This window comes from Ranitomeya imitator, chromosome 6, assembly GCF_032444005.1.
Source record: "Ranitomeya imitator isolate aRanImi1 chromosome 6, aRanImi1.pri, whole genome shotgun sequence".
Lineage (NCBI taxonomy): Eukaryota > Metazoa > Chordata > Amphibia > Anura > Dendrobatidae > Ranitomeya > Ranitomeya imitator.
Window position 1 is genome coordinate 523316561 of NC_091287.1, and position 14038 is coordinate 523330598.

Below are 14038 nucleotides of genomic sequence, written 5' to 3' on the forward strand. Positions count from 1 at the left end.
TGCTGGGGGGCACAGAGATCACAGGGGGAACATAGCTGGGGGGCACAGAGATCACAGTGGGGCATATAGCTGGGGGGTCACAGAGATCACAGTGGGGCATATAGCTGGAGGGCACAAAAATTACAGAGGGGTACATACCTGGGGGGGGCATAGATCACAGGAGGAACATAGCTGGGGGGGCACAGAGATCATAGTGGGGCATATAGCTGCTGGGGGGCACAGAGATCACAGGGGGCACATAGCTGGGGGGCACAGGTCACAGTGGGGCATATAGCTGGAGGGCACAGAAATTACAGAGGGGTACATACCTGGGGGGGACAGAGATCACAGGGGGAACATAGCTGGGGGGGGGGGCACAGAGATCACAGTGGGGCATATAGCTGGAGGGCACAGAAATTACAGAGGGGTACATACCTGGGGGAGCACAGAGATCACAGGGGGAACATAGCTGGGGGGGCACAGAGAACACAGTGGGGCATATAGGTGCTGGGGGGGCACAGATCACAGTGGGGCATATAGCTGCTGGGGGGCACAGAGATCACAGGGGGAACATAGCTGGGGGGTACAGAGATCACAGTGGGGCATATAGCTGGAGGGCACAGAAATTACAGAGGGGTACATACCTGTGGGGGGGGGGGCACAGAGATCACAGGGGGAACATAGCTGGGGGGCACAGAGATCACAGTGGGGCATATAGCTGCTGGGGGGCAGAGAGATCACAGGGGGCACATAGCTGGGGGGGCACAGATCACAGTGGGACATATAGCTGGAGGGCACAGAAATTATAGAGGGGTGCATACCTGGCGGGGCATAGATCACAGGGGGAACATAGCTGGGGGGGGCACAGAGATCACAGTGGGGCATATAGCTGCTGGGGGGCAGAGAGATCACAGGGGGCACATAGCTGGGGGGCACATAAACCACAGTGGGGCATATAGCTGGAGGGCACAGAAATTACAGAGGGGTACATACCTGGGGGGGGGGGGGCACAGAGATCACAGGGGGAACATAGCTGGGGGGGGGCACAGAGATCACAGTGGTGCATATAGCTGCTGGGGGGCAGAGAGATCACAGGGGGAACATAGCTGGGGGGCACAGAGATCACAGTGGGGCATATAGCTGCTGGGGGGGCAGAGAGATCACAGGGGGCACATACCCGGGAGGGCACAGAGATCACAGGGGGAACATAGCTGGGGGGGTACAGAGATCACAGTGGGGCATATAGCTGCTGGGGGGCAGAGAGATCACAGGGGGCACATAGCTGGGGGGGACACAGAGATCACAGTGGGCTTATAGCTGGGGGGCAAGTAGAAAAAGCTATGGCGTGCAAAAAGCCATGCTGTATATATACCCTCAGGGATTGACAATTCAAAAATAGCTATGGAGGATAACCACTACATAAAAGATAACCTTTAATATAATCAAGTTAAAATTCTTGGATCCCAAGAAAACACACACATAAACCAACAAAACACGTGCTCAGGTGAACCAGTGCTTAAGATAAAAATATGGAACAGTCTTACCAGTCTAGACGGACGTATAGAAAAAATGTCTCCCAATCTCCCAGAGTTGAGAGTGGTGGTTCCAGGGCAAAGGGTGGGGATAGGATTCCTGCCACTATCTTCCCTGTAGCACCCTTGTATAACTCCTGTCCTGACAAGGACAGGCGCCGAGTGAGCCTTACTATGGACATCCACCATCCAATGTAAACCCAAAATGTCTATTATCTCTATGTCTATAATAGACATACAAGGGTGCTACAGGGAAGATAGTGGCAGGAATCCTATCCCCACCCTTTGCCCTGGAACCACCACTCTCAACTCTGGGAGATTGGGAGACATTTTTTCTATACGTCCGTCTAGACTGGTAAGACTGTTTCATATTTTTATCTTGAGCACTGGTTCACCTGAGCACGTGTTTTGTTGGTTTATGTATGTGTTTTCTTGGGATCCAAGAATTTTAACTTGATTATATTAACCCCTTCATGACCTTGGGATTTTTCGTTTTTCCGTGTTCGTTTTTCACTCCCCTCCTTCCCAGAGCCATAACTTTTTTTATTTATCCGTCAATTTGGCCATGTGAGGGATTATTTTTTGCGGGACAAGTTGTACTTTTGAACGACATCATTGGTTTTAGCATGTCGTGTACTAGAAAACGGGAAAAAAATTCCAAGTGCGGTGAAATTGCAAAAAAAGTGCAGTCCCACACTTGTTTTTTGTTTGGCTTTTTTGCTAGGTTCACTAAATGCTAAAACTGACCTGCCATTATGATTCTCCAGGTCAGTACGAGTTCATAGACACCTAACATGTCTAGGTTATTTTTTATCTAAGTGGTGAAAAAAAATTTCAAACTTTGCTTAAAAAAAAAAAAATTGCGCCATTTTCCGATACTCGTAGCGTCTCCATTTTTCATGATCTGGGGTCAGTTGAGGGCTTATTTCTGGCGTGCCGAGATGACGTTTTAATGATAGCATTTAGGTGCAGATACGTTCTTTTGAGCGCCCGTTATTGCATTTTAATGCAATGTCGTGGCAACCAAAAAAACGTAATTCTGGTGTTTCGAATTTTTTTCCCGCTACGCTGTTTAGCGATCAGGTTAATGCTTTTTTTTAATTGATAGATCGGGCGATTCTGAGCGCGGCGATACCAAATATGTGTAGATTTGATTTTTTTTATTGATTTATTTTGATTGGGGTGAAAGGGGGGTGATTTAAACTTTTATATTTTTTTTATTTTTTTCAACTTTTTTTTTTTTCACTTTTGCCATGCTTCAATAGCCTCCATGGGAGGCTAGAAGCAGGCACAACTCGATCGCCTCTGCTACATAGCAGCGATCTGCTGATCGCTGCTATGTAGCAGAAATGCAGGTGTGCTGTGAGCGCCGACCACAGGGTGGCGCTCACAGCCACCGGCGATCAGTAACCATAGAGGTCTCAAGGACCTCTATGGTTACAATGGAGATGCATCGCCGACCCCCGATCATGTGACGGGGGTCGGCGATGACGTCATTTCCGGCCGCCCGGCCGGAAGCGGTAGTTGAATGCCGCTATCTGCGTTTGACAGCGGCATTTAACTAGTTAATAGGCGCGGGCAGATCGCGATTCTGCTCGCGCCTATTACGGGCACATGTCAGCTGTTCAAAACAGCTGACATGTCCCGGCTTTGGTGCGGGCTCACCACGGAGCCCTGCATCAAAGCAGGGGATCTGACCTCAGACGTACTATCCCGTCCGAGGTCAGAAAGGGGTTAAAGGGAACCTGTGACCCCCAAAATCGCGGGTGAGGTAAGCTCACCGTCATCAGGGGCTTATCTACAGCATTCTGTAATGCATTCTGTAATGCTGTAGATAAGCCGCCGATGTAAACTGAAAGAGGAGAAAAAGTTATACTCACCCAGGGGCGGTCCCGCTGCGGTCTGGGGCCTCCCATCTTCTTACGATGACGTCCTCTTCTGGTCTTCATGCGGCGGCTCTGGCGCAGGCGTACATTGTCTCCCTGTTGAGGGCAAAGCAAAGTACTGCAGTGCGCAGGCGCCGGAAAGGTCAGAGAGGCCCAGCGCCTGCGCACTGCAGTACTTTGCTTTGCCCTCAACAGGACAAGGTACGCCTGTACGTGTTCCGGAGCCGCAGCGTGAAGACAAGAAGAGGACGTCATGGAATGAAGATAGGAGGTACCGGAGCGGACCGGAGACACCCATTTGACCAGACCGCAGCGGGACCGCCCCTGGGTGAGTATAATCTAACCTCTTTTTCTCCTCTTTCAGGATACATCGGGGGCTTATCTACAGCATTATAGAATGCATTACAGAATGCTGTAGATAAGCCCTGATGACGGTGAGCTTACCTCACCATCGATTTTGGGGTGGACAGGTTCCCTTTAAAGGTTATCTTTTATATAGTGGTTATCCTCCATAGCTATTTTTGAATTGGCTTATAGCTGGGGGGCACAGAAATCACAGGGGGCATATAGCTGCCGGGGGACACAGAAATTACAGGGGGGCATATAGCTGCCGGGGTGGGGCACAAATCACAGGGGGCATATAGCTGCCGGGGGACACAGAAATTACAGGGGGGCATATAGCTGCTGGGGGGCATATAGCTACCGGGGGGCACAGAAATCACAGGGGGGGCATATAGCTGCCGGGGGGCACAGAAATCACAGGGGGGCATATAGCTGCCGGGGGACACAGAAATTACAGGGGGGCATATAGCTGCTGGGGGGCATATAGCTACCGGGGGGCACAGAAATCACAGGGGGGCATATAGCTGCTGGGGGGCACAGAAATCACAGGGGGGCATATAGCTACCGGGGGGCACAGAAATCACAGGGGGGCATATAGCTGCCGGGGGACACAGAAATTACAGGGGGGCATATAGCTGCCGGGGTGGGGCACAAATCACAGGGGGGCATATAGCTGCCGGGGGACACAGAAATTACAGGGGGGCATATAGCTGCTGGGGGGCATATAGCTACCGGGGGGCACAGAAATCACAGGGGGCATATAGCTGCCGGGAGGCACAGAAATCACAGGGGGCATATAGCTGCCGGGAGGCACAGAAATCACAGGGGGCATATAGCTGCCGGGAGGCACAGAAACCACAGGGATCACAGGAGAGGCGCAGAGATAACATGGAGGCACATAGCTGGGTGGCACAGAGATCCCAGGAGGGGCACATAGTTGGGGGACACAGAGCTGGGATTTTTTTGGGATTGGTAGATTTTTTTCTGATCAAATAGGACACAGCTGCCGGCACAGAGGTCGCCCATCCCGGAGCCGGAGGTTCCCACCCCTGACGTAGAGGAGCATCCAGTTATTTCTTCAGGAAACCAGCAGCAGAATCACCGCGTTACTGAGCTGCCATAATGCAGAGTGCACGAGTAACTGGAGTTCCCACAGTAATGATGGCGGCGGGTGGCTGTCACATGACCAGATATACTATCGCGAGAAGAGACTTGCGCTGGAAGCGGAAGTGCAGCCGGTTTTGGCTCAGTGTGTTCAGAGCGGGAGACGAGCCGTTGCCGCTGGAGACGGAGATCGCTCAGTAACCATAGCAACAGAGCGGCGCTGCTCCGGACACCGGGGCCCCGGGCGGCCATAGAGCCCGGGATAACAGCAGGGAGCGCCATGAATAAGAAGAAGGGAGACAAAGGCTTCGAGAGTCCCCGACCGTACAAACTATAAGTATCTGCACCTGCAAGTGTGGTGTATATGTACTGCTCCTCCTGTCACACCGGTGTGTGTGTGTCTGTACGTGTACTGCTCCTCCTGTCACACCGGTGTGTGTGTCTGTACGTGTACTGCTCCTCCTGTCACACCGGTGTGTGTGTCTGTACGTGTACTGCTCCTCCTGTCACACCGTTGTGTGTGTTTCTGTACGTGTACTGCTCCTCCTGTCACACCGATGTGTGTGTTTCTGTACGTGTACTGCTCCTCCTGTCACACCGATGTGTGTGTGTCTGTACGTGTACTGCTCCTCCTGTCACACCGGTGTGTGTGTGTCTGTACGTGTACTGCTCCTCCTGTCACACCGGTGTGTGTGTCTGTACGTGTACTGCTCCTCCTGTCACACCGGTGTGTGTGTGTCTGTACGTGTACTGCTCCTCCTGTCACACCGGTGTGTGTGTGTCTGTACGTGTACTGCTCCTCCTGTCACACCGTTGTGTGTGTTTCTGTACGTGTACTGCTCCTCCTGTCACACCGATGTGTGTGTTTCTGTACGTGTACTGCTCCTCCTGTCACACCGATGTGTGTGTGTCTGTACGTGTACTGCTCCTCCTGTCACACCGGTGTGTGTGTGTCTGTACGTGTACTGCTCCTCCTGTCACACCGGTGTGTGTGTCTGTACGTGTACTGCTCCTCCTGTCACACCGGTGTGTGTGTGTCTGTACGTGTACTGCTCCTCCTGTCACACCGGTGTGTGTGTGTCTGTACGTGTACTGCTCCTCCTGTCACACCGGTGTGTGTGTGTCTGTACGTGTACTGCTCCTCCTGTCACACCGGTGTGTGTGTCTGTACGTGTACTGCTCCTCCTGTCACACCAGTGTGTGTGTGTCTGTACGTGTACTGCTCCTCCTGTCACACCGGTGTGTGTGTGTCTGTACGTGTACTGCTCCTCCTGTCACACCGGTGTGTGTGTGTCTGTACGTGTACTGCTCCTCCTGTCACACCGGTGTGTGTGTCTGTACGTGTACTGCTCCTCCTGTCACACCGATGTGTGTGTGTCTGTACGTGTACTGCTCCTCCTGTCACACCGATGTGTGTGTCTGTACGTGTACTGCTCCTCCTGTCACACCGGTGTGTGTATGTTGGTACGTGTACTGCTCCTCCTGTCACACCGGTGTGTGTGTGTACATGTACTGCTCCTCCTGTCACACCGTTGTGTCTGTACTGCTCCTGCCGCACGGACCCGTGTGTGTGTGTGTGTACTGCTCCTCTCATAAATGCAGTGGATATAAAAAGTCTATACACCCTGTCATGTAAAAAAAAAAATACAAAAATGCAGCATTTCGAAACTTCTTCCAACTTTATTGTTTCCCATAATCTGTACAAGTCCATTAAGAAACAAGCTGAAATTATTTTGAGGGGTGAAAAAACGGAACTATTGTGGTTGTATAAGTGTGAACACCAGGGCAGTGGAGTTATTAAGCCAAACCTCCGACTCCACAACTGTCTCCACAGCACCGGTCACTGCTGAGCATGTGCATAAAGTGCAGCACAGATTCATCTCCTCTGTCTCCACAGCACCGGTCACTGCTGAGCATGTGCATAAAGTGCAGCACAGATTCATCTCCTCTGACTCCACAGCCCCGGTAACTACTGAGCATGTGCATAAAGTGCAGCACATATTCATCTCCTCTGACTCCACAGCCCCGGTAACTACTGAGCATGTGCATAAAGTGCAGCACATATTCATCTCCTCTGACTCCACAGCCCCGGTCACTACTAAGCATGTGCATAAAGTGCAGCACAGATTCATCTCCTCTGTCTCCACAGCACTCGTCACTACTGAGCATGTGCATAAAGTGCAGCACAGATTCATCTCCTCTGTCTCCACAGCACTCGTCACTACTGAGCATGTGCATAAAGTGCAGCACAGATTCATCTCCTCTGACTCCACAGCCCCGGTCACTACTGAGCATGTGCATAAAGTGCAGCACAGATTCATCTCCTCTGTCTCCACAGCACTCGTCACTACTGAGCATGTGCATAAAGTGCAGCACAGATTCATCTCCTCTGTCTCCACAGCCCCGGTCACTACTGAGCATGTGCATAAAGTGCAGCACAGATTCATCTCCTCTGACTCCACAGCCCCGGTCACTACTGAGCATGTGCATAAAGTGCAGCACAGATTCATCTCCTCTGACTCCACAGCCCCGGTCACTACTGAGCATGTGCATAAAGTGCAGCACAGATTCATCTCCTCTGACTCCACAGCCCCGGTCACTACTGAGCATGTGCATAAAGTGCAGCACAGATTCATCTCCTCTGTCTCCACAGCCCCGGTCACTACTGAGCATGTGCATAAAGTGCAGCACAGATTCATCTCCTCTGACTCCACAGCTCCGGTCACTACTGAGCATGTGCATAAAGTGCAGCACAGATTACTCTCCTCTGTCTCCACAGCCCCGGTCACTACTGAGCATGTGCATAAAGTGCAGCACAGATTCCTCTCCTCTGTCTCCACAGCCCCGGTCACTACTGAGCATGTGCATAATGTGCAGCACAGATTCATCTCCTCTGACTCCACAGCCCCGGTCACTACTGAGCATGTGCATAAAGTGCAGCACAGATTCATCTCCTCTGACTCCACAGCCCCGGTCACTACTGAGCATGTGCATAAAGTGCAGCACAGATTCCTCTCCTCTGTCTCCACAGCCCCGGTCACTACTGAGCATGTGCATAAAGTGCAGCACAGATTCATCTCCTCTGTCTCCACAGCCCCGGTCACTACTGAGCATGTGCATAAAGTGCAGCACAGATTCCTCTCGGCTAAAAGCCGAACAGACATTTATGGGACATTTCATAACTTTCCCAAATTACTATGAAAACATTTACATCACACCCTGCGCTGAGCTCCTGTACACAATATATTAATATATATATTCTTATGTCTGGCCTATGGAAAAAAGGAAGCCTTTTCCTTACCAAGAACATTTTCCAAACCTGGCTATGTTTTTCCAAAACCTACATCAAGTCTTCCAAAAGCATGTGAGAAAATGTGTTATGGTCTGATGAGACTAAGGGGGAATATTTAGGCCATAATTCTATGTTTGCTGACGCATTGCAGCCCAGAAGAACATCATAGCCACAGTGTAGCATGGTGGAAGCAGGATTGTGCTTTTGGGCTGGTTTCTGGCAGCTGGAACTAGAGATACAATCAAAGAGGAGGAGGGAATTCTGAACATTTCCAAATATCAAGCAACATATCGTGCCTCTGCTAAAAAGATGAAGAGGAATTTCAGTTTTCATCACGATAATGACCCTAAGCGACCTCTAAATCGGAAAAAAATCGCTGCTCCAGAAGATCATAGTTTTGGAGCCCAGACCTGAATCCAATTGATTAGCTGTGGGTGACCTGAAGAGGGCGCTGTGCACAGGAGATGCCCTCGTGATCTGACCGATGTGGAGCCGCAGCAAGGAACAGAGGGCAAACACTGACAACTTTACACGTGCCGCGCTGATAGACCCGCCCAAAACACTGAACAATGTCAGCAAAGTATTAGTTTAACCCCTTCATGACGGAGACTTTTTCGTTTTTGCGTTTTTGTTTTTCTCTCCCCTCCTTCCCAGAGCCATAACTTTTTTTTTTTTTAATTTTCCCGTCAATTTGGCCATGTGAGGGCTTGTGTTTTGCGGGACGAGTTGTACATTTGAACGATATCATTGGTTTTACCATGTCGTTTACTAGAAAATGGGAAAAAAAATCCAAGTGCGGTGAAATTGCAAAAAAAAAGGTGCAGTCCCACACTTGTTTTTTGTTCGGCTTTTTTGCTAGGTTCACTAAATGCTAAAACTGACCTGACATTATGATTCTCCACCAAACATGTCTAGGTTATTTTTTTATCTAAGTGGTGAAAAAAAATTCCAAACTTTGCTAAAAAAAAAAAAAAAAAAAAGTGCGCAGTTTATCAATACCCGTAGCGTCTCCATTTTTTGGTAACTCTGGTTGGGTGAGGGCTTATTCATTGTGCGCCGAGCTGTCGTTTTTAATGATGCCATTTTGTACAGATACGTTCTTTTGATCGCCCGTTATTGCATTTTAATGCAATGTTGCAGCGACCAAAAAAACGTAATTCTGGCGGTTTAAACTTTTTTTTTTCTCACTACGCCATTTAGCAATCAGGTTAATCCTTTTTTTTATTGATAGATCGGACGATTCTGAACGCGGCGATACCAAATATGTGTTTTTTTTTTGTTTGTTTTATTGTTTTATTTTGAATGGGGCGAATGGGCGGTGATTTAAACTTATATTTTTTTATTTTTTTCATATTTAAAATTTTTTATTTTTTTTTTTTTTTTTTTTAACTTTTGCAATGTTTCATTAGCCTGTCAGATGCTCAGATTGCCCCTATGTAGTAAATTTACTGCATCGCTATGAGCGCCGACCACAGGGTGGCGCTCATAGCAATCTGGCATCAACAACCATAGAGGTCTCCAGGAGACCTGTGGTTGCCATGCCGACACATCGCTGACCCCCGATCACGTGACGGGGGTCAGCGGTGCGCGCATTTCTGGCCCGATGGCCGGAGCGCTAGTTAAATGCCGGTCTCAGTGTTTGTACAAAACAGCTGACATGTCGCGGCTTTGATGTGGGCTCAGCGCCGGAGCCCACATCAAAGGGGGAGACACGACATGCGCAGAACTAGTATGGCGCATGTCGTGACGGGGTTAAGGGTGTGCAGAGTTATGAACTATTGGTTGTTGTTTTTTTTTCCAGTATGTTTTTAAATGGATTTGTACAGATTGTTGATGAGTGCAAGTTCACACTAGGTGTTTTTTCAGCGGCAAATCCTGATCTCTTGGCAGTTAAGAAGCTGCAGAGATACCTCATGTTTTTCTTGCGTTTTTGCGGCCGTTGTGAGATGCTAGATTTGTCTCTTGTGCATGTTGATAAAGTTTAGTGTTGGGAATAAAAAGTCCTATTCTTTAGAATCAAGTTTTGAGTAAAAAAAAAAGTAGCAAAACGTGATACCTGCGTTTTTAGTGCGTGTTTTTTTTCAGCGTTTTTTCACCACTCAAGTCAATGGGTGAAAAATGCTGAAAGACGTGACGTGCTGTATGTCCCAAAAAAATGAAAACAGTGTGTGCAAGAGATTTCTGAAATCTCATAGGCTTTGCTGGTACTGTAAAATGCTACTGAAAATTAGCATAAAGATGCTGCAAAAACGCCCAGTGTGAACTTAGGCTTAAGGTGGAAAAAGTTCTGAAATGATTCTTCCTAGTATTTTCTCTGTTCACTTGTAGGGATGAGAGACTTTTTCCATCCACTGTATATATGTGTGTGCGCTCCCTATGTCACATGTATGTATGTATGTGTGTGTGTGTGTGTGCGTCCGTGCGTGCTCCCTGTGTCACATGTACATGTGTGTGTGTGCGCGTCCGTGCGTGCTCCCTGTGTCACATGTACATGTGTGTGTGTGTGCGCGTCCGTGCGTGCTCCCTGTGTCACATGTACGTGTGTGTGTGCGTCCGTGCGTTGTCCCTGTGTCACATGTACGTGTGTGTGTGCGCGTCCGTGCGTGCTCCCTGTGTCACATGTACATGTGTGTGTGTGCGCGTCCGTGCGTGCTCCCTGTGTCACATGTACATGTGTGTGTGTGCGCGTCCGTGCGTGCTCCCTGTGTCACATGTACATGTGTGTGTCTGCGCGTCCGTGCGTGCTCCCTGTGTCACATGTACATGTGTGTGTGTGTGTGTGTGCGCGTCCGTGCGTGCTCCCTGTGTCACATGTACGTGTGTGTGTGCGTCCGTGCGTTGTCCCTGTGTCACATGTACGTGTGTGTGTGCGCGTCCGTGCGTGCTCCCTGTGTCACATGTACATGTGTGTGTGTGCGCGTCCGTGCGTGCTCCCTGTGTCACATGTACGTGTGTGTGTGTGTGCGTCCGTGCGTGCTCCCTGTGTCACATGTACATGTGTGTGTGCTCCCGGTCTTATGTACATGTGTGTGTGCTCCCTGTCACATGTACATGTGTGTGTGCTCCCTGTCTCATGTACATGTGTGTGTGCTCCCTGTCTCATGTACATGTGTGTGTGCTCCCGGTCTCATGTACATGTGTGTGTGCTCCCTGTCTCATGTACATGTGTGTGTGCTCCCTGTCTCATGTACATGTGTGTGTGCTCCCGGTCTTATGTACATGTGTGTGTGCTCCCTGTCACATGTACATGTGTGTGTGCTCCCTGTCTCATGTACATGTGTGTGTGCTCCCTGTCTCATGTACATGTGTGTGTGCTCCCGGTCTCATGTACATGTGTGTGTGCTCCCTGTCTCATGTACATGTGTGTGTGCTCCCTGTCTCATGTACATGTGTGTGTGCTCCCTGTCACATGTACATGTGTGTGTGCTCCCTGTCACATGTACATGTGTGTGTGCTCCCTGTCACATGTACATGTGTGTGTGCTCCCTGTCACATGTACATGTGTGTGTGCTCCCTGTCTCATGTACATGTGTGTGTGCTCCCTGTCTCATGTACATGTGTGTGTGCTCCCTGTCTCATGTACATGTGTGTGTGCTCCCGGTCTCATGTACATGTGTGTGTGCTCCCTGTCTCATGTACATGTGTGTGCTCCCTGTCACATGTACATGTGTGTGTGCTCCCTGTCACATGTACATGTGTGTGTGCTCCCTGTCACATGTACATGTGTGTGTGCTCCCTGTCTCATGTACATGTGTGTGCTCCCTATGTCACATGTACATGTGTGTGTGCTCCCTGTCACATGTACATGTGTGTGTGCTCCCTGTCACATGTACATGTGTGTGTGCTCCCTGTCACATGTACATGTGTGTGTGCTCCCTGTCACATGTACATGTGTGTGTGCTCCCTGTCACATGTACATGTGTGTGTGCTCCCTGTCACATGTACATGTGTGTGTGCTCCCTGTCTCATGTACATGTGTGTGTGCTCCCTGTCTCATGTACATGTGTGTGTGCTCCCGGTCTCATGTACATGTGTGTGTGCTCCCTGTCTCATGTACATGTGTGTGTGCTCCCTGTCACATGTACATGTGTGTGTGCTCCCTGTCACATGTACATGTGTGTGTGCTCCCTGTCACATGTACATGTGTGTGTGCTCCCTGTCTCATGTACATGTGTGTGTGCTCCCTATGTCACATGTACATGTGTGTGTGCTCCCTATGTCACATGTACATGTGTGTGTGCTCCCTATGTCACATGTACATGTGTGTGTGCTCCCTGTCACATGTACATGTGTGTGTGTGTTCCCTGTCTCATGTACATGTGTGTGTGTGCTCCCTGTCACATGTACATGTGTGTGTGTGTGCTCCCTGTCACATGTACATGTGTGTGTGTGCTCCCTGTCTCATGTACATGTGTGTGTGTGTGTGCTCCCTGTCACATGTACATATGTGTGCTCCCTATGTCACATGTACATGTGTGTGTGCTCCCTATGTCACGTGTGTGTGTGTGCTCCCTGTGTCACGTGTGTGTGTGCTCCCTGTGTCACATGTACATGTGTGTGTGCTCCCTGTGTCACATGTACATGTGTGTGTGCTCCCTGTGTCACATGTACATGTGTGTGTGTGTGCGCGTCCGTGCGTGCTCCCTGTGTCACATGTACATGTGTGTGTGTGTGTGTGTGCGTCCGTGCGTACTCCCTGTGTCATGTACATGTGTGTGTGCTCCCTGTCTCATGTACATGTGTGTGTGCTCCCTGTGTCACATGTACATGTGTGTGTGTGTGCGCGTCCGTGCGTGCTCCCTGTGTCACATGTACATGTGTGTGTGTGTGTGTGCGTCCGTGCGTACTCCCTGTGTCATGTACATGTGTGTGTGCTCCCTGTCTCATGTACATGTGTGTGTGCTCCCTGTGTCACATGTACATGTGCGTGTGTGCTCCCTATGTCACGTGTGTGTGTGCGCTCCCTGTCACATGTACATGTGTGTGTGCTCCCTATGTCACATGTACATGTGTGTGTGCTCCCTGTCTCATGTACATGTGTGTGTGCTCCCTGTCTCATGTACATGTGTGTGTGCTCCCTGTCTCATGTACATGTGTGTGTGCTCCCTGTCTCATGTACATGTGTGTGTGCTCCCTGTCTCATGTACATGTGTGTGTGCTCCCGGTCTTATGTACATGTGTGTGTGCTCCCTGTCACATGTACATGTGTGTGTGCTCCCTGTCTCATGTACATGTGTGTGTGCTCCCTGTCTCATGTACATGTGTGTGTGCTCCCGGTCTCATGTACATGTGTGTGTGCTCCCTGTCTCATGTACATGTGTGTGTGCTCCCTGTCACATGTACATGTGTGTGTGCTCCCTGTCACATGTACATGTGTGTGTGCTCCCTGTCACATGTACATGTGTGTGTGCTCCCTGTCTCATGTACATGTGTGTGCTCCCTATGTCACATGTACATGTGTGTGTGCTCCCTATGTCACATGTACATGTGTGTGTGCTCCCTATGTCACATGTACATGTGTGTGTGCTCCCTCTCTCATGTACATGTGTGTGTGCTCCCTGTCACATGTACATGTGTGTGTGTGCTCCCTGTCTCATGTACATGTGTGTGTGTGCTCCCTGTCACATGTACATATGTGTGCTCCCTATGTCACATGTACATGTGTGTGTGTGTGTGCTCCCTATGTCACGTGTGTGTGTGTGTGCTCCCTGTGTCACGTGTGTGTGTGCTCCCTGTGTCACATGTACATGTGTGTGTGCTCCCTGTGTCACATGTACATGTGTGTGTGCTCCCTGTGTCACATGTACATGTGTGTGTGTGTGCGCGTCCGTGCGTGCTCCCTGTGTCACATGTACATGTGTGTGTGTGTGTGTGCGCGTCCGTGCGTACTCCCTGTGTCACAT

At 49.9% G+C, this 14038-nt stretch overlaps 1 protein-coding gene across 2 annotated transcripts in view; it reads left to right on the top strand.

Moving 5' to 3' along the window:
- Positions 1–4954: 4954 nt before the first annotated feature.
- Positions 4955–14038, top strand: part of TAF2 (TATA-box binding protein associated factor 2) — a 202378-nt gene continuing 193294 nt past the window's right edge. The window contains exon 1 of one of the 2 annotated variants that reach the window (XM_069731811.1): positions 4955–5176. In XM_069731811.1, coding sequence (XP_069587912.1) covers positions 5124–5176 — 53 coding nt within the window. In that variant the 5' untranslated portion in view covers positions 4955–5123. The remainder of the gene's footprint in view (positions 5177–14038) is intronic. The other variant, XM_069731812.1, reaches the window with a different exon arrangement.